Raw genomic sequence first — 26,962 nt, 5'->3', positions numbered from 1 at the left:
GTAATTGCAAACAGCACGGATGGCGCTCGTCTTTGTTGCGCGTAACCACCTTTCACGGCGAAAGGAACTCTTCGGCATCGGTGTCAGGAGCGGTCTCCATTGGCGTCATTCTCAGCACGTACACCATTGGCTGCGTTTTCAGTGACGTCGTTTTCCGTCGCAGCCTTGGTGCCGAGCATCAATTTCTACTGAGAGCTTGTATGCCACGGAAAAAGCTCGAATATATACAAGTAACGAATATATACAACAAGCATCAAAACACACGCACGCACACACACACACACACACACACACACACACACACACAAAGAAGAGAGATCACATGAAATTAACAGAACTCAAGTTTTAAGCGCAGCGCCTTAATGAACAACGACGCCCACAATGCTGCTAGACGATGCACGACAAATGAAGGAAGCGCGGCCAACGGGAACAAAAGCACTTTGACTTGGGCAACATCACGGGAACAACTGTTTACTACCCTCGAAGGACTATCTATGAGTTTCATTGACGACGCAAAGGTTCAGCTGATTGCTTCCTGCACAATTTGGCTTTAAAAAGTCGTTTTGCTTGAGGACTGCAAATCATGCGGGAAGCATAAAAAACTGAGGACACTGAAGCCACGAGGACACCTAGGTCAGCGTTATTCTAGTAACATTGACCCAGGTTTTCAAGCGTACCAAAGGACAGATAGAGAGCGAGCGCGCAATATCAAGAAGCAGATCCCATGTGCTCCGGTGTAAAACAGCCGTTACACGTTAAAAACACACCTCCGTGACGCGGACAGAGTTCAACATGGGCGAAGGTGTCCCATATATTTCTAAATCGATACTTGTACTTCTGCTGAAACATGCAAAAGCGTCTGTCAATAAAATGAGGGAACTTCGGCCCTCTCGAATACAGTATCAGGAATGCCTCTCCCGATTAACGTGCTAATTTTATAAAATAGAATTTCCGATTATTAGAGTGGAATATTTAGTATGTGCTCATCAGCCTACTTCCAGCTTATTATAGGCTACAGTTTGTATGCTTGCGTCCGGTCAAAGCCCTTCATTCTTCTTAGGAAAAAAATCTCCGAGGGAATTTTTTACTCTTGAACGTCTTGCAGTTATACTCGACTGTATATATTTTTAATGTGTACGTTAATAATATTTTTAAGTGTATAAGCTGAGCATGACTCGTTTTTATCGCTTGAGCGGTTGCGTAAATTTGTTTCTTGGATAACAACACATGGACTGTCAAGTTCATTTCTACACGTGCCGCGATTATCTTATCGCTGGATTGTGCAAATTATGCTATTAGAAACGTTTCTGCATGGCCGGATCCAGGCGGCCGTGGTTTGCGTTGACTGTTATCACATTTCTCTATCAGGGGGCCTGCGAGAGTGAAATATTTTTTTTTTCGGAAATAAATTTAGCTGCAAGTGTCGTGTCCACCTTGTACCTACTTTACCACACGGTATAATGATCTTTGAGAGAAGTTGGCGCTTGAAGTAGAAGTTTCTTTTAAATTTGCAGCGTCTGCTCTGTGGTGAAACTTATCATGACGAACATATTGAAAATTCTTATTGCATGAGCATGTGTGGTTTCCAAAAGAGCAGCCTCGAGCACAAAACAAAGTAGTTCACTCTTACATAAAGGAATAAATTAGCAGTAAAATGACTTTTGGGTGCACGTTTAAGAACCACAGGTGGTCGAAATTCTCTGAGCCCTCCACTACGGCGTCTCTCGTAATCTTGCCCCGCCGCGGTGGTCTAGTGGCTAAGGTACTCGGCTGCTGACCCGCAGGTCGCGGGTTCGATTCCCGGCTGCGGCGGCTGCATTTCCGATGGAGGCGGAAATGTTGTAGGCCCGTGTGCTCAGATTTGGGCGCACGTTAAAGAACCCCAGGTGGTCAAAATTTCCGGAGCCCTCCACTACGGCGTCTCTCATAATCATATAGTGGTTTTGGGACGTTAAACCCCACAAATCAATCAATCAATCTCTCGTAATCTTGTGGTGGTTTTGGGAACCCCACACATCAATGAATCAGCAGTAAAATGTACTGACCGAAATGAGGGTAGGTCGACTAGTTTGCTCAACGCTCAGCAACGTCCGACAGGGATGTCGATGCACGCCGAGGCGTCACGACGTGTGCACGAGGATTCAAGGAATTCTCTTTCCCCCTGCTTTGTTCACAGGCTAGCATCGTTGCATTGTGAAAACTATGCCTCGTCTTCGAGCACTGATCGTCGGAGATGGAAAGGTCTTACTCTCCGAGAGAAAGGGGACATGAAGGCGAAGATTTTGACTGTTCTACCTAGCAAAATTCAACTGCCCCCCTTCCACCCCTCCCCACTCTAAAAAAACACTGCGTATGCGGCCTTGACAGCAGGACTGAAAAGAGAAAAAAATAATGCTCTCCCATCATCATTACAGAAACAAGGTAAGGTGCTAGATTATCGAAAAGGTACCCTCTCTTTTCTTTCACTACAATGTCCCCTCCGCCACTGAGCCGTGCTCACAAATGGGATGCAGAAATAAGGGTTTAGGTTTTCTTATCAAACTACTTCACTTAGTCCAGTAACTCCTCCCGCCCCCCCAGTAACCGCCCCCCCCCCCCCCCCCGAACCTCGTTCTGCCAAAAACGACCTTAACCGTCTCGTCAGCCCCTCTCACCCCTCTCCTTGTTGTCATGAAAGCACCACTTTTCCTGGCCAACCTTATGTATCCCAAGTACCACGTTTGTGGCCGTTTGGTTTGAAATTTTTTCTTCCCTGAAATTTCACTCGGGCACTCCTAACCCCTAGTTGCCACAGACGTGCAGGTCCAAGCTTCCACTTCCACTTGATTTCTGGCACCAGTGGCCCTGCACCTGAATGCTGCTTTCATCGTAGAAATGGGCATCACGTGCGGCCAGTGAAGGCAACGAGTTCCTGGCTGTTTTCATGCTACATTTCGCTTATCACTTGTTACGTCTAGTGGTTTTAAATACCTCCATTCGTATTCGTGAAGCTTACTTAACAATACTAGTTTGTGTATAATCATTGGTTATTGTCAACAGTGTGTACAGTTTAGGCTTGCATGCACGTTTATGGCAGTCCGTCCAGCTTTCCGAATGCTCCTTTATGTGTGCTGCAGTTTGCAGTGTGGTGCCAGTGGTGTTTTATTTTTATTATTTTGGTGCAAAATAACCTTTAGAGCACGTGAAGGCCTTAAGCAGTGTTTATTATTATGTGAGCAAGAGTTCAAAGACGAGCGAAACCAATGCATTTCCTTTCAAAATGAATATCCTAGTCGAAGTGAAGATGAAAGCTGAGAAGAATGAGATTGCATCTATTGCTTCCGCCGAACAGACAGCCATGCATGGATGGTGAAAGATCTAGGGACGGTGAGGATGAAAAGTTCAACTTATATCTAGTATGATGACCTGAGAAAAACAATTGCACTGGGTGAATAAAGATGTCAACAAAATAGAAGAATCAGAAAACAAATCACAAAGACAACACAAAAGAAGTAAACCGGTTTCATACTTTCCATGCCTAATGAAAGCTTTCGCGAGTTCAGTGCATGGCTTTTAATTGTCAACTCCACATTCCTACCCCCAACAAACGTGGAAGTAATGAAATTGTTTTAAATTGTGCACATATTGATGTAAGTTTTTTCTAAGTATAACTTTGAACAAAAATTGCCTGGAAATATATTTTTTGGTTGCGTTCACTGTGCAGATAGTACGTGGGAAACAAAGGGTTAATATCTCAGGTATCACTTATACAATCAAAGTAGTTTTTTCACCACAATGATCACGTACATGCGTTCTAAAGCATGTGCCAAGCACATTTCTGTAGCTCAATGGCTAAATTTATACAGAATTGACGCATATTTCTGTTATTTATGATTATTTCAGCGCAAGGAGACAAGCTCAAAAGTAACGAAAGGGACACGCGTCTATTTATATAGAAAGCAGACATATATTACCGCGTATGTATACTGTCCAGACCAAAGATATGCTAACGTATTAAGGTTTACTTATAACTGTTTATTGAATCGACCCACAACCATTTCTTCCAATAATGCATATGTACAGAAAGTTAATCAGCGCCCAAAGTATCACACCTGTGTGAAAATTACCCAAGTTATTCATAGTAATAAAAAAAACACGTGGTTCAAACAACGCATTTCTGAAATTTCCGCCGTATTTTTTTTTCCTTACATCTTGTAAAGCTAGCCTAGTCTTGGTAACCATACTGGCAAGGTAGCCATATCATAACCGTACTAGCCCAAGCTTACCCAGTTTGGTTATCAACAACACATTGCCAAGTTTTAGCACTTTTTGACAAAAAGAACACGGATAATTCAAAAAGAGCTCACTCACCAGTTTTGGACCACACTGCAGTGACCGCCGGATCGTTCACCACTCGCGAGATTAGCATCTGTCGTTCGCTGCGCGGAACCATCACACAATTAATGTTTCCACAACTCCCTTCTGTCGATGACAACCTTCGTTGACGCTTGTAGTCAGTCGCGACAGGAGGGGGTAAAAAAGACGAGACACACTGTCGATGCACTCTAGGATGCACTAGCAATCACGCAAATAAATCTAGAGATTGTATTTGTTATTTGGTATATCAGCTACCGTTATCGTGTGGAAGATAACAGGTCGTCCAAACAGGTAATTGTTTAAATTAGAGGCTAAAGGAACATCTGTACAATGTTTACCGCTATAAACAAGGGTGGCTGTCTGGTCAATGCAGCACGTGTTGGTGCAGCTTCAGATTGCACTATATGTTTGCAACATGCTGGGATCGCACGACACGCGAAATCATAGAGGTAGAAAAGATACGTTCATTAAAAGGTGATTCTGCTAGCACACCTTCCGTAGCGCTCACCGATAATGAAGTTTGTGATGTACGTGTGCAATATATTTGTGTTTCGCGCATGCCTGGGCAAATGGTAACTGTGTAAAGGTGAAAACTTTTAAAAATTGTTTCGTCTCTTCTATTCCCTCCTGCTGATAAGCACTCTCAATCATATTTGCATACCAACACGCCCACTCCCACTGTCTCAGTCGCTTGTGATGATGACCGCGAGGTGCGCAGAACAATTTCCTGTTACCGAAGGCGTCGGCTGACTTTGCCTATGCCATGAGGTACCGGTTGGACGGCGACGCAGCCTACGTCACTCCTCCACCGGCATGTGAAAGCTGCTAAGCGATGCGCCGGAGTACTTGCGGAGCATAATCAGATTATTGACCCGGTTTTCCTCCGTCCGTCTCTGGAAAACGAATGTATATACTCCAGTACACTTCCGGTTTAAGTGAGGCCGCCGGAGCTGTGCAGGAGCATCGTCCCTGCTGGGTATATTTTCGTTTACAGTGAAGCGTTGGTGGCTGTTACAGCACTCCCCTCGCTTTCGGTGGCAAGTATGATGCATCAGCCAGGTAGAAATGCGGAATCAAGCATTAACAGTGACTCTGAGGCGGCACTCGGAATGTTCCGATATGCGTGCCCCAAAATTTCACTTACGTACACTACGAACGGAAATAAACGCCTGTTTTGTCATGGCGTAAACATAGCTGGCTTAGCCTCGTGGCCCCGCCTAATTGCGGCATCTATGTGTTTCACTTGAGGCAAGAGCGACCATTAAGGTGTGGTTAGTCGAGCAAATATTTGACGTATGATTACCGCAAGGCTCTCACTAAGCGAGCTGGTCACTGGATTGCACGATTGGCCGAGTGATTCATAGCTCTGGTTTGCCACCGGCTTGCCCGAGATGGGACTCTCTCTCAAGGACGTCACACGCATGCTTTTGGAGAAGCTGTGCTGCACTGGCTTGTCCGAGTAAAGAATGACGGCCATTTCTAATGGAATGCTGGAGCGCTCGTGTATGGCACAGAGAAAATCCGGCCTCTGTGAGCTCCTGCATGCGTGCAATGTTCGCGCTGTTTCCGGCCCCTTTCACCCAGTGTAAACCGGCCGATCTTGCTTTCCCTCTCCACATGTAACTCTGGTCAGTCACTTTGTCCTCGTAAGATGTGGGCGCTGAACGAAGTAGTGCGCGTCTTGAGGAGTTTCATACTGCCTTGTAGTATGCCTGGTGGTTGTGCAGCTCATTAGGGCCGTTGAGGTTAGGCTTCATAAGTCGCCCATGGTTGACGCGCCGGCCGTCGGCCACCGTTGGAACTGTTTCGCGTCCGTCCAGCGGTCTGGCCAACAGCGATGAGCATCTTTGAGCGGGCTCCGATATCAGCCGTCGGCTTGAGCCTCGGACGACCAACTCTGGAGCGGTGTCGCCATGTATACTACGGTCGACGGCACCGCTCTCCGGGTTTATTGCCCCCGACCACGCGCGCCGGCGATTTCTCTCTCTCCGCCTGGTCGGGGCATGCGCCTCCCGCCCTGTTCGCCGCGCGGGCTTTGGCCTCGGCGCCTTCTTAGTTTGGCCCCAATGGCACTCGCGGTTGCCCGTTTTGCTTGCAGCCTAGAGGGCGTTTCCATAATCACCTGCGGCGTGCAGCGACAACACTTTCGTTGAGTGAATCATTGCTGAATGGCGTATATTAATTACGCACTCGGGTAGATCAAATAAATGTAGCTGATTACCTTAGCGGTCATGACGCTAAAATAATTTGGCTAGGTCGTCCCCGCCTCCCCTTTTGAAAACAGAGAACATCTGGCCGCGTTATCGCGGCTAGCTTGTTGTTGTATGATGCGCTGCAGCTCGAAGATGAAGAATACTTCAAGTTGCCGGTAACGTGTATCTCGATTCATGTTCACCCCACATGAATGCGACTCTCGCAGTCACTCGTTAATTGTTAAGGTTGACTTCTCTGGCCCAAAGAATGTCCGCGTTGAATTGAAGGCCACGTGTTTACGCACGAATGGCTGTCGTCTCGCATTGGTTGCTAGGTTGCCGGCATTCCCGGCTGCCTGGAACCTTCGCTCGGCGCCTGAACCGGCCTGCCAAACTCTCTGGCCGGACCGAGGCGGCTTCCTTGGTTCCCCTGGGCGACGACCCATGCGGACTTTCCGCATCAACTCCGGCCTCGTTTACCGTTGGGATGTCGTACGGCTGCTGTGGCAAGAAGCCGATGCTCACCGCCGGCGGCAGCGTGCTCTCGTCATCGCTGACGACGTTGATCGCACTAATAATGTGGCATGCATTCCAGTGTTCGACTGCAGAACGGCCGCTACATCAGGCACTTCCGGCAACTGCTGTAAAGCTTTGCCCCATGGTTGTCTCGAAGGGGCGCATGCGTGGTCATCAGCCCTGGTTGGAGTGCCTTCATCGCCCGGATGTCACGACCGCAACTTCTCGCTAGCCTCCCCGTAGGCTGCTTCCTGTCTTGCGTCGCGCCCTTGCGCCGGATGTCGGCGAGGCCGGCCACATTGCCTGGCCTGCCGCCCTCACCGCCGCCTTTCGTGGCTAGGTGAGTCCGGCCAAGACCGAGAGAGCGATGCTTCCAGCGGCTATCGTCAGCACTATCGTTCGTTCCCCTCTCTCCCGGGCGTCACTGGGGCGCCAGCACCCTGCCTGCCTGTTCGGGGCTGCCACCTAGCGGGAGCCTCCCGCCAGGGTGTAACGATCCCCTCGTTCTCGGGGAGGAGGGCCCCTTCTTCACATCGCTTGACCACTGGGTTCAAGGACCATCGTCAGGGTGGCACCACAACCGGACGGTGAAGATGAAAATCATTGAGCACGCGTCTTGCGCATTGCTCTCGTTTTCGGGGCGCCTTTCGTGGTCGCTCTTTTTAGACTCCGCCGCGGCACCCGCGGGATTCACCGTGGCGACGCACGCAGCAAGATACCGCGTTGCTTTCGAAAGTGGCCCCATGTACAATGCTGAAAGCTTTACTTGTAGCAAATATATTACTAAAAAAACAGTTATGTGGCTCGACCAGGTGTCGGCACAAAGACATCACTGAAAGAGTTCAGCCACGAAAGGTCGAGATCTGTCTCGGGCTGTAATTTACTTGAAATAGAAACAGACAGCAGGACCATTAAAAACGTTCCATGCATATTTGGCTTGCTGCCAAACACATATGTAGTGTAAATAAAACTACTTCGGACGCGCGTATGTTCGACCCTTCCGTGTATATATATATATATATATATATATATATATATATATATATATATATATATATATATATATATATATATATATATATATATATATATATATATATATAAAATATAAAATATCGTCAGAATTGCCCCTTATTTTTTTTTCGCTTTTGGCTTGGCCACTGGGGTTCAGTCATCCTCGACCTCAGTGACGCCTGTGGACTGTGATCGGGCGACTGCCGCTCCGTGCAAGATGTTCGCTTGGCAGAGGTTGCCGAGCCGCTGTTCCAATCGACCTCCTCCGCCAATTTGGAGCGGCGCCACCGTCGCGGCGTAGAAAGGAGGAGGAGGCGCTGCCGATGCTTCCGCAGCCGCGATGGCGGCGGCCGTGTTCTCGCGCACAGCGGGCGCAGGAGCGTTAGTCGGCGGTTGGGCCGAGTGCTCGCTGCGAGGATTTCACGCGGTCGCGCTTCGCATGTGTCGTCGGTGTGTGCTCCTTGTGTGGTGGTTGTGGTGCTTCGATTGAGACGGTGGCAGCCACGTTCGACCAGAGGAGATGGGGACGCCAGCCGGCAAGGACTGTCTCGTGCCGTGAGTAGTCAAGCGATTTCGTAGTGGCCGCCGGCGTGTTGTAACCGCACGCTCGCATCGTGTATTTTACGGCCCGTGGCATCTTGCTGTGCCTGGCCCCCCCATATTCGTGCATCGGTCGGCCACGTCGCGCAACTCTTTGTCCCTGCTGCGCGGTCGACTGCGTTGCCGTTCGGGACCGCGTTTGCACAAGCCGTGAGCTTCTCTTTACGTGGCTGCACAGATAAGCCATCGTGGGTGAATCGAGCCGCGACAGCTGCAGATTGCCCCGCGAGACGTGGTACATCGGCGCCACTACTTTTCTTCCGCTTGCATCTCGGAACCAGCTCTGCTCAACAAAGCGGTTACGAGTCCGTTCGGTTTGACCGAGACACAATGGTCGCGTCCTCATGGCGCGCCCGTTGTCACAATGCTCCTGTAGACCTCCTTTTGTTCCCGGTCATGTTAACTGATGAGCAGATGGTGACAAATCGTGGGCACTGCCTCGAAATTAGGGAACGTTGGCCTAGCAACCCCTCGCTTGTCTCTCAGGTGCCGCGACGGTCGTTTTCAACCGTCGCCCTCCTAGCTCGGTATTCACAAGCCAACTGTATCGTTCCGTTTATTTATGGTCTCTGTTCGTTCAGTGTGCTTTATAAACAAATATAAGGGTGATATTCACAAAGGAACCTCCCTTCTCTTCTGCCCTGCTTACTTTTTTGATGCTCTTATCGCGGATCGAGAGCACTAGGACGATAAAAAAAAAATGTACAGGTAAGGTTGGTTATAAACGTGGGCCGGTGTATGGTCCCATTTACGCGGTCTCGACCCACTTTGATATCAAGGGCTAATTCAGCTCGACCAGCATTCTTGTGCGTCATACGATTTGTTAGTAGCATTTCTCGGTATTGTGCCACAGATTTAACTGCAAAAGGATGAACTCGGTAATTGCGACCACGTTTTTTTTTTTTTTTCCTGGAAAAATTCTTAGTAGGCGAATGGCCTCGCCGCGGCGATCTTTCGAGCTACAGTTAATGCTTGATCTAACGGAACCCGATTTTAGTTTGTGTTATAACGAAGAAATTTTCATTCCCTGGCAGGTTAAACCCGAATGAATGAGACTTTTTATGAAATGCGCGCCTACGGAAGCGACGATTTCGTTCTGTAATCTTGTCGCTGACTAGTTTTTATCCGAGCGTGTGCTGTATATTTTCCCTGTAAATGCTTTCGCTTGGTGGCGCTTTCGTTGTTTCGTAGTTTATATGACGACAAACGATCCTCCGCGGACGACTATTTCCTTGGGCACGCAAAAAGTCTTTTGCGTGCCCAAGCACTAGAATTATCACTATGTATGTCGATATACAAATTTTAGACTTGTTGCGTTGCTCGTTCCTTGAAGTAAACTTGAGAATGACAGATGACGAAACTTCATTGTGAAGATTTGTTCCACTGATCAAGAAAGCGTTTATCTTCCCACACTCCACGTGTCCGCCTCCGACCATTGCAGATACTGCTTGGTTCCCGATGTTGGCCATAGGACGCTCAGACTACTGGAATACCGATCACGATTTTCCCGCCTGTGCGGTGCTCGTGTCACGACGTATAGGCACCGCACACTGCCCCGTCTATGAGTCTTTGGCATTCACCGTTAGGGGCGCGCAGAAAATAGACGCGTGCTCGCGTCGCCCATGTATCGCGGTCACAATTCGCTGACAGATGCAGGACACGAGACGCGCGCGTCGCATTCCATCGTCATCTAGGTCGTCTTAAGGTTGCCTTTTTTTATCCGCTAGGCTATGCATTCTGGCACTGCAATCAGACTGGAAAAATCGGCTGAACGGTGCCCGTATTCCCCGTGCGTTCTATAACCCCGTCTCAGATCAGCCCTGTGGAGCCTTCAGGACTTTTGCCAATATTACGGGCGATACGCGTCGCGTCTAGAGATACTGTATATGTAGCATGCTCCCGTGTAGTGAACATTTAGAGTAACTCTAGTCGCGTCGTCAACTAAGCGTCCCTTTGGCGTCTGCGCGCACACGTTCGGCGAGCAGACGGCAGCGTCGGGGACAAGAAAAATAAACAAGACATGGCTGCAGCCGTCAACCCTGGTCATGGAGGCCGCAGCATTTAGGAGGTGCAGCTCCGCTCCTGGAGGTGACGAGGTACATTGCGGGAGAGCCAAATCATGGTGGCGGCGTCTCGCGGCTGAAATGGGAATTGCCGCTGTTTCGGTTTCCGGACGGTGCGTGTGGTCGCTCACGGGCCGCTCAGCCAAACCAACATTTTTTTCCGCAATGTGCCGCCAAAATACCTCTAAATCTATATTGCTGTTAAATTGGCTCACATATATAGACCACTATTACCCGTATTCATGAGTAAATTTGAATTTCACTCAACTAGCTCGTGAAAAGGTCTAAATCGCAGCGAATCGATGTACAGGGTTGTTCCAAGAATTGTGTAAAATTGCACAAAGGAAGTATCTGCGTGCTTCCTGTGGCAGGAGTCATCTTCGGATGCGTACAAACATTTATTACGGCAGTATAATTATACAAAAGTGACATGATTAATTTATGAACCAGTAGAAATGAGGGGTCGAGTCAAATGGGCGAATTCAAGTCCTTCCTGCGAATAGTCACTTTAAGATTTCTGAAAGGCGGCCATTTTACGGTAATCCCGGTGCGCCGATGACATATGGCTAACTGAGCAGGCAAAACCGACGCACCAAAAAGCACATCTGCCATTCACTTCGAAAGCGCCCACAGTGACCACACTGCCTCCCTTACATTGGGGGAGGAGGATGAGCGAGCGTCGATCAGTGGCCTTGGGGCAGGAAAGCGCTTCCACGAATGTAGATTGACGGTTGATAGCGGCGAGGGAAACAGTGTCGTCATTGAGGGCGTTTTTGAAGCGTCGGGTTCGCCTGCTCAATTAGTCAGATGTCATCGCCGCGCAGGGATTACCAATCGCCGCCTGTCAGAAATTTCAAAGTGTTTATGAACTAATCGCAGGACAGACTGCAATCGTCCCATTCGACTCGAGTGCTGTTTTTTTTTTCATTTGTTAGAAAGTAAATTGTGTTAGATAGCATAATTATTGCTGTAATTAAGGTTTGAATTAATCTGAAGGTGCCGTCTGCTCCAATAATGGGGGCGCCGCCGGTAGCAAACAGATACTTCCTTTCTGTGTTTTTTTTTTTTTTCAATTATAGTGGATACGTTTCTTCAAACACTTTGTTAATTCAATACAATTGTTCGTTCTGAATAATGTTAATATCTGGGAGAATATGAGCCACGCCGCAGTGGTTACGAAGAAATGTTCGACCGTTGTCAAACGTGCGGTGACAGTGCACGGGCTTTAACTGCCGTGGTCTTCTGTGAGGTCCTTGCGTCACTCAGTCATCGGTGCAGCTAAATTGATGCAGCCTGTTCATGAGAGCGCCTCAAAGTGAAGCATGACTGATCAGAATCACGTGAAAGAGAAACACCTCCGTCGCCTATAGCCGATGCGGCGGTTTCAAACGGAACTCGCAGGCGGGGAGGAGCATTCGGTGAGCCGCACCAAACATCGAGCGGCCGTGCCACGACGCTATATACTCATTCGAAGCCGTAAAAGGTATCGGTGAACACGAAAAGGACCATTTCAGAAACGGGGTTCGCTGCTGTCAGGATCTCCTTTTGCTTAGAAGTGCCCCTACATAATACCTTTTATTTCTTCAAAAATATCAAGTTTGGCGAGGCCTGCTGAATGGAAGCTTGAGTGGCGCAGAGCCTGGCAAGCAGAAAAGAAAACCGAACGTGTTACATGATGGCAGTTTAACGCACAATAGAGACTACAGAACATAAAAACATGCAGATATATCAGAAGCACAGGACATATAAACTGTAATCATTCCCGTTATATAGTAAGAAAAACTGAAAGCGAACAAAAACTGAAAAAGTGATGTTTCACAAGCAAACTTCCACGCTAAATTTTTGCTCAGAAGTATGCTTGCAAATGAGTGCATATACAAAAAAAAACCACTCGAGATGCACATTACACGTGTAGACAAATACGCCGTAGCAGTTTCTTTAATTTGTATTTTGTTTTTACGCGAAAAATGCTGGGGGTGGGGCAGTGAATTGAAATAAGTTGGAACATAATGTGCGCGTGTGCTAGTTCCATACCTTGGTATCCAAAAAACTGATTTTGGGCCTTAGTGAATGGGAAGCGACATACGGAACCAGGAATTCCTTGGAGCAGCAATGTTTAAAGACAACCGTTAGTATTAATAGATCATTATTGAAATTAGGCATTAAGAGCATTTTGAAAATGCCTATATCAGAGTTCATGTTGAGGTCGTAAGGTATATTTTTGAAGATCGAACGTAGTATATTGTGCAATCTGTTGTGCCATTGGACAGTGTACTGTAGCCTAGAGCGTGTGTTATCATTTTTCGTACTGAAGGCGGCATATGGTATCTTATATATAGCAAACATGACACAAAGCAAATTCTTTTGCAAACACAAGCGAGATGACCAAGAAAGGTCTGTATCAGTGTATGCGCCGAGGGGCAGCTGTGGCCTGTTTCGGATATCGTGTCTCAAATTGTGAGCTCTCTCAGCTTGTTGGTTGGTCCACCTCGGTGGAACAGTTGCTACAGGCCCGAAGGTCAATCCCTGCCATGACGCTCATTTCGGTGCAGGCGAAATGGTTGAAGCCGTGTGATGTCAGTGCACGTTTAAGAACAGCAGATAGTCGAAGTTTCTGAACCCCCCATAATTATATCGTGCTTTTGGGACGTAAAACCCCTGTTGTTTGGAAATCCGAAACACATTGTAGCGCAGACAAAAGAGACACAAAAATCGAACACCACACGTGTCTAGACGTCGTCCAGATGTTGCAGGCTCCGTGTTCACCCTCGCGAACTTTTCGCACGCGTGGACCATGAACAATGCCCCGGTAGCTTTTTTGGGTTTCGCGACGTCAATTTTTTTAAGAGTTCGACGGACCGGAATCTCGTTTAAACGAAATAATTTGATCGCGGTCATCATTCCTTTGCCCTCCATTGCAGTGGCAGACGCGTTGTCAGCGTCGATCTGGCTCCTCGTCCCGGACGACGCGAAGGGCATGCATGTCTCGGGAGGAGCAACTTCCGTTGCATCCACACGCCTACGTATGTCGGCCGTGGCTATCTTTTGCGAGCACATTGCACTGGTGTAATCGCTCAAGGCAGACCCTGCAGCTGTGGCCTGTTTCGGAAGTGTGTCGTTCCTCAGGACGTTCAAGTGATCAGCGTGGTAGTCCGACAGTCGCTGCCTATTTCAGTGAAAGTAGTTGGAGGCTTTGTTTATTCAGCTCGTGTCGCAGTAACTCTACCTTGCAACGCGAAATGCCCGCAGAGAAATTCGAGCACATCGTTCGCAGTGGCTGCATTTGATTTCGTATGAAGCGGGACAGCGCTTGTTCCTGATCGCTACAACGAGTGCGTTGCATGGTGGGTTCTTCTCAAATGAGGAATGGACATTGCTGGACTTGGAAAGCGAGACTGACAACCACTCGACGCCCGTCTTGCGCATTGTCCCCGAAGGTTTTGCGACCCTGTGAACTGTCGTGCCGGTGGAAACACCATTGCAGCAACCCCAGTTGACGCTGAATCCCAGTGTTTCGAAACATTCAGCACCCATTGCATTTGAACTGCCCGGTGGAGCCGGTCGTTTCCCCTCTCCACACGCAGTATCCCTTCGTGTTTGTGGGCTTGGAAAGTCCGCAACGCTGATGACCTGGCTACAATTGCAGCTGAGAGCTATCCCGAGAGTTAGCGAGTATCTTTTATTTGGCAGCTTCTTGCTTGAAGGTTATTTACGTTTACAGTTCTGGTTTCGTAAGCACCCAATGTCTTCCGCAAACCTCCTCTGGGTTTCTCTCAACAGATCATTCTGGTTCGCTTCATCCGTCTAGTGTAGCCCAAACTGGCGTCCCACCGGTCCTGCCCCCTTCTCTGCCATCGACTGTACTGTGTCCCCTGATATGGTGCTCCCGAATAAAGCCTACCCATGCTTGAAAAACTATTTGCTGCGCAAGCTGAAGGGAGACAGAAAAGAAAGCAGTGTGCTCTTGAACTGCGCTCTCTCCCGTCTCCCTTCAGCTTGCGCAGCAAGTCGAGTTTTTCAAGTATGAACCAACTAGTCTGTAAATATTGTTCCTACATGTGCGCCACGATTCGTAATTGCCCCCTTTGCGTGTGTCTATATGTAATCTTATGCACAAGACACCGTTCAGGCGCACACAGCTTTCTATATTGTTTCAACCATATTTTGATTTTGTCATTCTGGAGTGCCCCCCCCCCCCCCATTTTTTCGTAACATCTGCATTCCTCTAGTCGTTACATATACATCTCCCGTTCCCTTAGCTGCTCTTCTCTAATGTTTATCCACACCCAAATATGTTTGTGTTTATCCGCCACCTCTAGTGTATCCTATCGTCATTGTCGTTGAACTGGCGATTTTTCGTTCATAAACTTACTGAACCCGACTGATATTCCTCGTAACCGCAGATGTCCATCAATCGTTGTACACGTTCATTGTTGTCGGTGCCTGCGTAACATCAGTGCCCGTAACGTCTGTGTGGTAAAAGAAAGGCATTTGGTCCCTGTTATTCTTCTAGCTACATAAACAGCAGAGGACACTCTTGTCAAAGCCCTGGTCCATCTCCATAGCCTCAGATACATCCCCCCCGTTTCGGCCCGTATAAGATATCGTTTAAAGGATTAGCCAACCCGCGTCGCCTGTCCTCTCGTGTGAGTGACGCTCTGTGCACTGCACACACATCGCAGACAAAGCGGCCGGCCTGCGGTTGACCGCCGCCGGAAAGGGTGGCGCACAACTCTTTCCGGTGCTTGCGAAGGACTGCTCTGGCGTGCGTCTTCACTGTGTCTCGTGTGGCGTCAAAATACAAGTGCCCCAGCCGTGAGCGAGATTCCCACGACGCGGAGGAGTGTGCCCCGTCGTCTAAACATGTCGCGACAGATGGCGCCCCCCGCAGCCGGGCTGGGGCCTCCTGCGAGCGGTTCGATGCGGGCCGGCCTTGACCCCGGCCGCCACGCTCGGTCCCTTGCCCGAGGCCCCTCTCTCCCCCGGACGATTGTTTCTGTGCGCGCTTGCTGGTGTGAACCGTGCAGGACATCGTTTTCGGCAACAAAAGGACACTGATGGCCGACGTGGACATTTATTTACTTTGCGGCTTTCCCTGCAAGCTTGCGCTAGTTTCTCTCCCTTCTCGTTGGTGCTCGTATGCCGAAATTCCCCTGGTCTAGCTGGAACGAGCACACCCGAATGTGGTTTGGCGCCCGAAGCCAGTGCATCCATAAGTCTGTTCATCAGCCGCTTCTTGCTAGCGTCGCGAGTGAACTAATCAGTTCAAGCGCTTTAGCTCACATCTCATCCCTGGCGAGAAAAAAAAAAAAAAAACCAGTGTTTTCGGTTGCGTGCAATGACGGTGCCGTGTTCGTCTCAACTGCTGCGTGTGGTAAGTGCACGAGTTTGGTGGCCCGTACGTGCGTGTGAAATCTGGAGCAGTCGGCGGGTTCTTCCGGTCGTGTTTTCTCTGTGCCTGTAGCGCTGCTTGAACGCGGTGCCGCTCGTCTGGCTCCTCCCGAAGCGGTGTGTTCTCGTAGGATTCATTCATTCGCCAATGTATCGCCTTTCGCAAAATGCTTCCGTACTCTGTCTCAGAAGCACACCACATGCATTCATCCGCGTCGCGTCCTCTACTGACCGTCTGCGCGCTCACGGCAGCGCTGAAAAAAAAAAAAATGCTGAACTATTGACCCTGGTGCCCTCCACTTACTATTGAGTTTATCACGTCGTCGTCGTGTCGCGTTCTATGGCCCGTAAGCTCCTGACTAACGCTTGCATTTGCTTTATATTTATGTATTGAAGCTTCGGCAGCAGTGTAATTAGTGACTAAACTGCGCTGTTTCCGTGAACCGCTGTCTAGTTCTCGGTGCGTTAGATTTAGAAGGCGTGATTAAATAAACAGCTTATCTCGCCAAAGCAAAAGAGCCTTTGTGCTGATCACAGAGCGATAGCTAATTACACCTTGCATTTTGTTTCTGTGAGCACACTGGCTGAGCGTCAAGAGAAAGTTTGGATTGAAACGGGCGGTCAACTTACTCCATGTTTGTAAACACGGTAGGCGCCGAGTGACGTCACGGCGCGTTGGCTCCGCCCAGTCGCCCCAGCTAAAAGCTAGCAGCAGGAGCACAAGCTGCCTTCGAGAACAGCGCGTCGGGACGCCTCTCGCATGTTTACAAGCGGCGGCTGCAACACAGGAAGTTGCAGTGGCTGTACAGGGGTTATGAAATAAACATATCATCCATGTTGACGTGTAGCTCTAGCTTCGAGAACCTAAATATAGCTCATTTACGACATGTCATCGCCGTTGCTGCAGCGTACGTCACAAGTGCACATTTTAATTAGTACTAATGCAAGGACATAACAGTTCCGCAAGAGGCCCTAGGGTACAATATACGCGGTGTAAAAATACGTGGCCACGAATTGTTACGATAAATGCTCGCATATATGAAATGTTCCGGAGAACTCATTCATGCATGCGACAAGGCCGATCTCGACGACACGTTCATCCGCGATATGCTTGCGATAATGCTTCAACAACTTGCTGTGGACAATACGGTTACCTACCTGTAAGGTCCGCGGCTCCATTCGCACGCTAAAGCCGACGCCGCCAACTGCGTAAGGACAGACTCGGCAAGTTTCACAAGTGATGTTTTTGTGTGACTTCACACAGACGTGAAAATCTCGTGACGCGCACCACAGCCAGAATGGCCCTGCCCGATAAACTTGTGTCAGGTGTGTCATCACAGCCGCATATAATCACAAAGAAGCATAGTCTAAGCCACCCTTTTAATCGCTGCTACTTGAATGATACGTACCCACGCAGAAAGAAACACACGCTCGATGACCGAGTGACACTTTTACTCCACACGAGTATTATGATATCCTTTTGACGTGCCGAAAACGTTTGCTGTTATATCAACAATGACAACCGTGAAAGATGCCTCGCACGGCAATGCTATCCAGAACGTTAACGTACTTTGAGGTAAACGTGCTCTATACGCCTACACGGCTTATTCCAACGTCTGAGAGAGCTTGTCGCTTTCTGGGTAAACCGCCTCACAAGATGACCGATGAAGCGGCGTCGAAGGCAAGTTGTCGCGTGTCACAGTTGCGGCTGATCTGCGACGGTTTTCGCCAATAGAACACAAAAGAAAAAAAAGCCTAGCCCATCATATTATTGTGCCTTCCCTCCAAATAACCGTTGACAGCTTATCGGTACGCCGCTTTTTTTTTTTTCTTTGCACGCCGACAAGCAGCGCACGCATCGTGCAGCGAAAACACAGCAGCACCTGCGGTAGGCGTTGCGGCTTTTGCCTCTACCACGCGAAACCAATTGCCTGACGAAAGTGCCACCGCATTTTCGTGACGTATGTCCGGAGGAATTTATCTATAACCACAGTTGCCGGTGGTTACTGATACAACAATTAAAGAAAAAATACGGCGTAAATGCTATGAAGACTAGACATCTTAGTTATTATGTGCAGCAGCAGATCCTACCAAGCCGTAATGTGTCACCATTGCCAATTTCTAGGTAATAATATCTCCCCCGTAGCTCTGGCAGTGCTGAACCATAGTTTTTTTTTCCGAGCAAGGTTGCGCGTGCTCTCAGAGGTGCTGTCGGGACATTTCTATGTCTAGTTAAGGGCAGAACTCGGGAATTCTTTGCGGGGATGTCATGGGGTGTAAAATGGCTAACTCTGGCAAGTGGTGGTTGATGTGTAATTACTTCCGTATCACTCGTAATGTTAAAGCGTGAACACATTTTCGGGGGGTGTTAGAACCCCCCCCCCCCCCCCCCCTCTCTACGCTCCCCTAGTTACGCCCCTGTTCCCGCCTCTCGTGTCGCTTCGAAAAGTGGCGTGTGAAGTTCGAACGCAAATCTGCCGGACCGACTTATAAGGAGGGGCTAAAAGTTCACCTTGGAAGGGCCCGCGTTTCTTTTCCCGTTCCTGGCAGCCTCCACAAAATGTAGGTCACGCTCGCGCAGAGAAGATAGCTTCAGGGGAAGTGTGTAACCGCGCACGGGGCCAGCGATAGGCGCGGGATGACGGCCTTTTGTGTCGTCCCTTGATTCCTTTTGGAAGGGAAACTGGGTCGCCTTCCTTTCCGAGGAGGGCACCCCGCGTGCGTTTCGAGATGCCGCGTCTGGCGAAGTGTGGTGACCGGGCGTTCGTTCTCCGTTGCAGCTGCGCGCGGTGAGGTGCTGCCGGAGTCGTCCAGCAGCATGGCCATTCCCCGCCTGCCCACTCCGCCTCCGCAGAGCGAAGCCAACACGCCCGTGGCCGAGAGCTGGTGCTACACACAGGTGAGTCACCGCTGTCGCTTATGTTGCGCACCTATCTGGACTCCGCCGGTGCCTTCTAAAGGGACCTAGTAGCACAGTTTGGCATTATAGCCTTGACGTTGACATCATAACTGGCGAGCGAAGAATGTCTCATGTAGAAAATGCACATCTGTCGCGGTTACCGGCTGACTTTGAACGTCGGCGCTTTTTCAGTAATGCTTTAGAGAAGAAGGCTTGCTATGTCGCCGCAGTGGCTGCGCGGCAGCGAAGAACCCCAGCAGGAGGCGTTGAGGTGAGCGCTGCGTCAGCTGAGTGTTCGGTTTTGCTCGTTTTTTCTGCATGTATACGACTGGCGATTACGAGCATTGAATGCAAAGACACGGCTGGTCAGCCTGAATGACGATGCCCAAGACGTGCTGTGCACCGGGTTGTCGCTCTCACCACAGATGCATGAGCGAAAAGGTGTCGGGCAATTATTGGAGCCGCAATGTTGTCAAACGAGAATGGAGCCATATTTGGTGGCACACGTGTGTCTTGCAGCAGGCAAACACAAAGGGGTGTCGTTCAATAAACTGTCTTTTTTACTTTCAGTGCATTACTATGAAAATCATACACACAACTCACTGAGCTAGTTTTCTATTAGCTTTGCCATTCAAGCAAAGTGAGTTGTGTGAAAAACCGATACGCGGGAGTGCATACTACTACTGGTCCTGCCATACGGGAACCTTGTGCAAACGTATGAAAACAAGTTCCTTGCAGGCAGTGTAGCAAGTCATTTGCATCATGTGTACGCAGTATGTTTTTGTACACGACTGCATACGACGTCATCTTTGTTGTGTTCTGTGTACTTTTTTTTTGCGTGTACGTATAAAGCTTTATAAGGTCACAGTAGTTTATTAGATTGCTTAGCATACGTCATTGACGTGCATCGGCATTTTGCTATACTTTGTGTGCACGGCATCATGTAGCTGCAGTCGTATCATAGAGGTCTGGAGATTCATCGCACGATTGATCTCGCCAGGGCTGTCGGTTATGTTGCTATGAAGCAACTCAATTGCGCTTATAATCACTGCAGCCTGAGCGAGGCACTCAGCAATCACAAAGCTCTCGTATTTAGTCCTCTGTAGGTGCGCACACTGCTCTTTGAAATTTGTTCATCTAGCCATGAACGTGACCGCCGTATCTCTCAGTTTATCGCATTCAGACGCTTAACTCGTTTCCGGTGAAATGCGACAAATACGTTTCCTTAATTTCTTATCGCCGTGGCACGGCATGAAAACGGGACGTCGCCGATTCGGAGCCCTCGTGAGCTGGCGGTCAACTGTCGGTCCAACTGAGCATTGAGTCCTGATGATTGGGTAGTTATGCGTATCGGGACCACAGGCACTGTGGTGTGCACAGTGAAACCAGGTCGTGCCCGGCACCGATCAGCGGGTCGCTCGTTCGGTTCCTGGTCGGTAATTTCGATGCGTGAAGGAGCACGGACATTACGGCGTTCTGGCCTCCCGAGTGTGAACCGCGGTACGAGCAGGAGCAGCAGCGCTCGGGTCACGCGTGTCTCACCGATGCTGTACTACAGTGGAGAGAGGGAAGCGGGTCGCACAAAAGGTGCGTCCCCTCCTCCTCCTCCTCCTTGCTGGGGCGGCCAGGTCACGCGGTCCTCCTCGCTGTGTGAACGGCCTCCCCGCGCCGCTCAAGGGGCGCCTGCCCGTCTCTCCGCGCGGTCGCATCGACGTGAAGGGGAAAGCATCGCGGGTGTGGCCAGCGCGCTGGCAGCAACCGCGTTGTCGTGCGCTCCGAGGTTTCTCCAAAGTGTACAGCACACGTGTGCTGCTTCTTGGAGACCACGGCATTCGCTGGAGACAGGGCGCTTAGTTTATCCTAAGCCTCGTCAGCTTAGGATAAACCTAGCACGAAAAGTCAACTGTACATTTTCAAAGACGTTTTCACATCAAAATATTCACTTTCTCCCTTCACCCATGTATCCACTGCAGTTGCGGGCATAAAGTTATATGAAAGTAGCGCCCGTCCGCCCTATCTCGTTCTTGTGAGTGGCTTTTGCGCTCAAAAATGCCCCATTAGCTATGCGTCGCCTCGGCGAATTTCATGACTTCTTCTTTTGTCACACGCCCTTGTGCTTTGCCGAGATAGGTCAGACCGCTAGCTTTTTCTCTGTTCGTAAGTACTGAGAACCATTGAAGCGCAATCGACAATTCTCATTGGCTAACGCTCGTTTTCAGCAGCCATGTTCTTTCTAATGCTTTGCCAGCATCTGGTGACTAATGACGGAGCACTGACCGGAGGAGAAAGGCGTGTAGAGTCCGCTGAAAGATGCGTTTCAAGTTCGGAAGAAAATGGCGCCAGGCGCCGGCTGCATGTGAGAGAGGGCAGGGAAAAGAGGACATGGATAAACGGGAGAAATCTAGGGGCTTTAGGTCAGGCGATGGGGCCTTGCCGCGAGAGCTGTGCGCATGGTGATTTGGGCACTGCGATCACGAGAGCCTTTGATTAAAAGGGGATTGCTGCTTCTGAGCGGTCGCTCTGCGAGGGACCTTTCTTCGTCACTCGTTAATACAGAAATTGTACTAATCTGTATAGTACGTTGCGTGGCCCCATTTCGAATGTCCACAACGCAGCATAGAACAAAAATAAAACGTTTTCGCGCACATTTCGGCGCACTATTACACCAGCTCAGCCGCGGCAGTAGTTATCTTTAACGGAAGAGGCGACATGGGCCCCTTCACTGGCAAGACGGTCGCCCTCGCAGAGATGAAGGGGGGGTGAAGTTAGGGTGCAGTGGAAAGCCACAGTTTGAGCCCGGCAGGCGCGGCCATCGTGAGCGCGACCGACGAGAAGGCGTGTGTTGGGGCGTCGAAAAAGGGCCTCCTTGACTGCAAGGTCGCGCACCCCGAAGGAGTGCAAATTCTCACGCAAGAATCCCCGACTTGCCTGTTGTTGGCTGGTGGGGGAAGTAGGCCGGTGAGCTGGTGTCATCCTGTGAGGCACGACCGCTCAAGGACACCGCCGCCAGCCGGGGAGCTGGGGAACAAAGGGCACTCTTCCTCCAGGCCTTTTCTGCTGCAAATTTCCAAGGACTTCGGCGTGTGCTCTTTCATACAGCAACCAGTACAGCACTGTCAAATCATTGTATCTTCATAGTGAATTAGATGGATGATGTTCAGGGTGGAATGCCAGATGTATATCATATTTATTGATTTATTTATTTTACCTTCAGGGCCGAATGACATGGCAGAGGGAGGTGGGTTATTGCAATAAAAGGTAACTGGACAAAAAGCAGTGAACAAGCAGATTTCTTATAGTACAATGTTAGCTGATGCATCACAGAGCAAGTGGTTATCACTAAGAGTAACTATGTCCTCTGGAAGGCTGTTCCGCTCCTGTGATATGAGGCAAAAATGAATTGAAGAAAGTAGTGTGTTGCATGAATGGATGCCTGTATAGGGATGGCAATATCGATGAACGATTAATCAACCGAAGGCGCACCGTCAATCATAATCGATCTCAGCACCTTGATTAATTGATAAAGGCTTTTTATTAATCACGGAAATTTTCGCCCCCACCCCCGACATTACCCCTTGTCTGGTGAGCATACACAATATACAACTATACACAATGTATGGTCATGCGTGTGTATGTATGTGTGCATGTATAAATACACTAGCAAAATAAAAAAAAAAACCTGGGCACCTCTTTTTTCGCTGTACTTGTGCATTTGTGTATGCAAATCATAATAATAATAATATTGAGAGAGAGAGAAAACTTTTATTTGAGCAAGCGCATTGTGCCCCCAGGGGGCGGCCTCCTTATTCCAGGTAGCCACGAGCCTTTGCCATCTGCCCCGCCCATTGAACTAGGCTGCGCTGACTTTCAGGCCTGGGTCTGATAACTTGGCCTCCCACTGCTCTTCGGTTCTTTGGTTAGTGTAATGGTTCGAGGGCTTTGCCTGCATCCCCATCCCATATGGAATAGGGTTTTCGGGACATCACAGTACTTGTAGGTGTACGAGTACTCAGTTGGTGAGATGCAATGAAACAATGTACCGTGAACGTAGGTGTTAGTTTGCAGCTTCCTGAAAGTTACTGCCTCGTCCCAGGTCAGGTTGGGGTGAGATGGCGGATAAGTTCTTCTGTTTAGCCAGTAGTGCTGCAGTATATCCTTGTACTTTCTTGGTACATCTTCTTTCCTCCCTGGCGCGTCCTTTGGGATGGCCCGGTGAACATGAGCTCAGGCGAAAGCATCGGCGGCATGCCTCATTTCCCATCAGGGGCTCTTGACCTGGAGTCCCAGGGATGTACAATTCAAGTAGATTGGCTTTGCTGCAGTGGCAAGAATTTTGAAGGTTTGCTTGAAAATTTTCCCTTTCTGAAAATTTCGACAAGCTGCTGGCGAATCGGTTAGTACTATTGCTGTGTCAGCACAGGTTGAGATTGCTATCGCTGTTTGATCTGCCGTATCGATTACTGTAGTTGGGATGCTAGCTGCCGTTCTCTCTTTGCCATCACTCGTTCTTTATTCTGGATTTTCTTCTTTCGAGATGGTAGGTAGGATGCATATTTCGTAGGACGCTGACGGCATGGGCTGGGATTCCTGGATATTTCACTGCATCTGTGTATCTTGTGTCCGGATTGCGACCGTAATCTTGTCGGAGCTTCTTTATTCTCTAAAAGATTGAATAACCACTAATGACAGGGTTTAGTAATTGTGTAAAATCACGCGAGGTTATGGCTATCTACGGAAAAAAGTTTGGTAGTTCATTATGGCTATCTACAGGAAAAGTTTTCGATGAAAGATTAGTCAACAGCAGTGCGATGGGCTTCACTAATTGTTACCGGATGAGTTGGTCAAAGAAATATGGTTGTTGTATAGGGGATGAATGATTCACCAAAAATTTTTTGAGTTAGCTTGTAACATGTACAATAAAACATCAGTAAGAAAGTCATCTTTAGCAGAACTTATTGCAGATATGTAAATGGATGATGCAGATTTATAGGCAGCTCAGTGTAGGTCGTCAGTAGGTAAATAATTACGGCATAAAAATGTTCCAGTTCGATGAACGCTTGAGGTGAGCATTGTGCCATGGTGCATGCGCGTTAGATGTCACAAGTTGATCAACTTCAGCTGTAAAGATGTCCCAGTTAGACTACACTGAACGTGTATTAAAACTGCCTAATTAAAAATGGGTCTAAGCAATTTGCTAGTTTACTGTTAAACTTGTCAAACTTTGCTTTATTATTGTCCCATACCGTTTCTTTTTTGTCTTCTTTAGGACGGGATGCATTCAATGAAAAGTATAGTAATGAATGATCACTGATGCCTGGTGTATAGGTTATAGCGATAACAGTCTGGTTGATTTGTTAATATTGTATAGAGAATGCTGGCACTACTAGTTTATGTCCTAATTGGTGAGGTTTTTAGTTGCGTTAGAGAAAGCACTGAACATAAATAATAGATTCACTCGGCTGTGGCAAAAACAGTAATGAGTAAAGTGTGCTTACGTTTCATATTATGCTCGAAAAGTTAAAATCTCCAAGCAGAAACAGGGGATGTGATGGAAATCGTGTTGTAGCAAAGTTTACAAGAAGAAATATCCTTTGAGAAGAACGCCACCTCTCCTGTGCATTGTCTAACCACAAGGGTATAAGTTAAAGTGGCTTGCATCGTCGAAAATTGCTTGATTACCGACATGCGTGGAGCCATGTTTCTATCCAAGCTACTACCTTTGCGCTACATGTATGAATAGTTGATCATATAGAAAAAGAACCCGATACCTGGGGATGTGATTAGGGGTCACTTCCCTTCATGGAACCCTATGTAGTATTTACTGAAGAAGAACGTGCATTACGGAGATGATTAATACATTTATTCACCTCTAAAGCTTTGTCACACTCTGGAAAAATACACGAAACATTTGTTATTTAGTAACAACTTGGTGTAACGCAGCTGGAGTGGTGGTGAACCGGGCTGAGCTTTCCCAAAGTCAACAAGGTTTTTACAGGCCTGCCTTGTTGAAACAGAAAAATCTTTGCTGGCTGAGATGTTCTTATTATCATTTTGTTGATTGCACAGTGACAGTACTTTCTCTTTTGTTTTGAAGTTAGTGAACTTGGCAACAATGGGTCAGCACTTAGTAGGTAAATGGTTACTAAAACTGTGCACTCATTAGAATGACTCACAGGGAAAACAGTCAAGAATAGCAGAAATAAAATTTGTCTATCTTGCTGTGGTTTCTTGCCAAGTTTCTTTAGAGTCTGAAACTCTGTCAAAGATAAAATTGTCCCTTTCACGACCTGTCCTCTAGCTAGGTTGGTTTATGTTGCACATGGCAATTTTCACCAGTTAGTTCTTCCACGGTTTTTGGCATAAATGTTAGTTCTTCCGTCATAATCATCCAGTTTTGTAGATATTCTTTTCAATTTGTCAAGTCACTTCTAGATGCCAGTCATTTCTGTGGGAATGTTTCTTTGTGTGGCTTTAATTGCTTTACCATCAGTACCAAGCTCTGACTGACACTTCAAGCTCTGTAAAGAGCACAACAGCACATCTTGAACATTTGTAATGATAGGTTTATTTGTTCCACAGGATTTTTGGGCAAGTCATCAAATTCTCGTTGCACTGTGGTACGAGTGTCGGGTCCAGGGTTAGTTTGAATGTCACTGGAACAAAGCAAAATATATGCCATTGAAAAACATTTGCACAAAGTCTCGCACAACACCCTCGGGCACAAGAACAGCAGTAGACAGCAGTTAAATCTTTTAACATGTAGTGAAAGACTACACACCCGCATGGTGAAGAAATAGTGGCTTGGCCCGGTGCAAAGACCACTGCTCTCGTGCCCACTCAAGTCCAGGTGTTGCTTCTTAAAGCTGTTGGGAGTGATTGCTGTTGTTGATGGGGGCTGGTCGGTCCTCAGTGAGTACGTAAGGGGCGTCAGTGCTCGGCATCTGTGGATTGGCTATAGAACGAGGCTTGTTGTTGGTAGTGGTGCACGCGCCATGCCAGCTGAGGAAGTTGATAATCACAGCAAGACAATCACACAAAAGGCCTGCATGCGGAAGAAACAGCGGCTTAGAGCAGTGCTAAGACCACTGCTTTCTTGCCGACTCACTGATGTGGAACCTTCTTATCTGTTGTCCTATCTACATTGCAAAGGCCACTGACACCTGTTAGATCTCCTTTGAAAACAGCATAATAGACTGCCATACACATACATAGCGTATTTTATGCGCGTTTTCTTCAGCCATGGATGGTGACCAGGAGCCATTTAGCCCTGGGCTGTGCTCTGCTTTGAATTAAGGGCTATATTTTTTTTTTTATACTGCTAGGTACCTGTGGAACCTTGTTGGTAAGCCAGGGGTACATTTTTTTTACCCTGCCGTCTCACAAAGTTGCACAATGCATGCACAGGAAGGAGCAGTAATGTGCATAGAGAACACATTAAGGCTGATATTTGCCTCGAAATAATAAAGTTGAGCCTTCTCACGTGTAACGTCAGTTTATGGACTCCACTCTCAGCCGTGCAGCAGCAGCCACTGCTCCTGTGCGCAGATAGTCTGTTTCGGGTGGGAATTTTGCCGAACGCAAAGCCTCAGGAGGGTCAACTAACGGCCACAACGATTGCTTTCGAGTGCAATTATGATTTTGTTTTAGTTGCAGCCCAATCAACACAGCCAAGAAACCTCCCAGATGGCCGATAAACACGCCGATGCCTCCACCCGCATTGCTGGTCAGAAAGTGAAACTATGTTTGAGATCTCGCTCGTGACCTGTAGTTTTCACCTTGAGGTAATAATTAGTTCGAATGTTTAGAAATTTCAGTAAGCTTGCCTTTCTCGAGCATCTACAAGCATGTAGATACAGTTAGCAAAACGTCGCAGTGTCTCATTGATGGCGTGGTGGTGTACGACATAGGCCTCCTTGTTGAGTGTGTGCAGT

At 48.3% G+C, this 26,962-nt stretch overlaps 1 protein-coding gene across 6 annotated transcripts in view; it reads left to right on the top strand.

The window, feature by feature from the left end:
* Positions 1-26,962, top strand: part of rdx (BTB/POZ and MATH domain-containing protein rdx) — a 239,238-nt gene that overhangs the window by 190,370 nt on the left and 21,906 nt on the right. For 5 of the 6 annotated variants that reach the window (XM_075893931.1, XM_075893933.1, XM_075893932.1 and 2 more), the window contains one exon: positions 18,913-19,031. In XM_075893931.1, the coding sequence (XP_075750046.1) occupies positions 18,951-19,031 (81 nt within the window). In that variant the 5' untranslated portion in view covers positions 18,913-18,950. Of the gene's footprint in view, positions 1-8,417; positions 8,634-18,912; positions 19,032-26,962 lie in introns of those variants that run through there. The other variant, XM_037423655.2, reaches the window with a different exon arrangement.

The sequence above is a fragment of the Rhipicephalus microplus genome, chromosome 4, assembly GCF_043290135.1.
Source record: "Rhipicephalus microplus isolate Deutch F79 chromosome 4, USDA_Rmic, whole genome shotgun sequence".
Taxonomy (NCBI): Eukaryota; Metazoa; Arthropoda; class Arachnida; order Ixodida; family Ixodidae; genus Rhipicephalus; species Rhipicephalus microplus.
The sequence above is the reverse complement of the archived record's forward strand: the minus strand, read 5'-3'. Positions and strand labels throughout refer to the sequence as shown.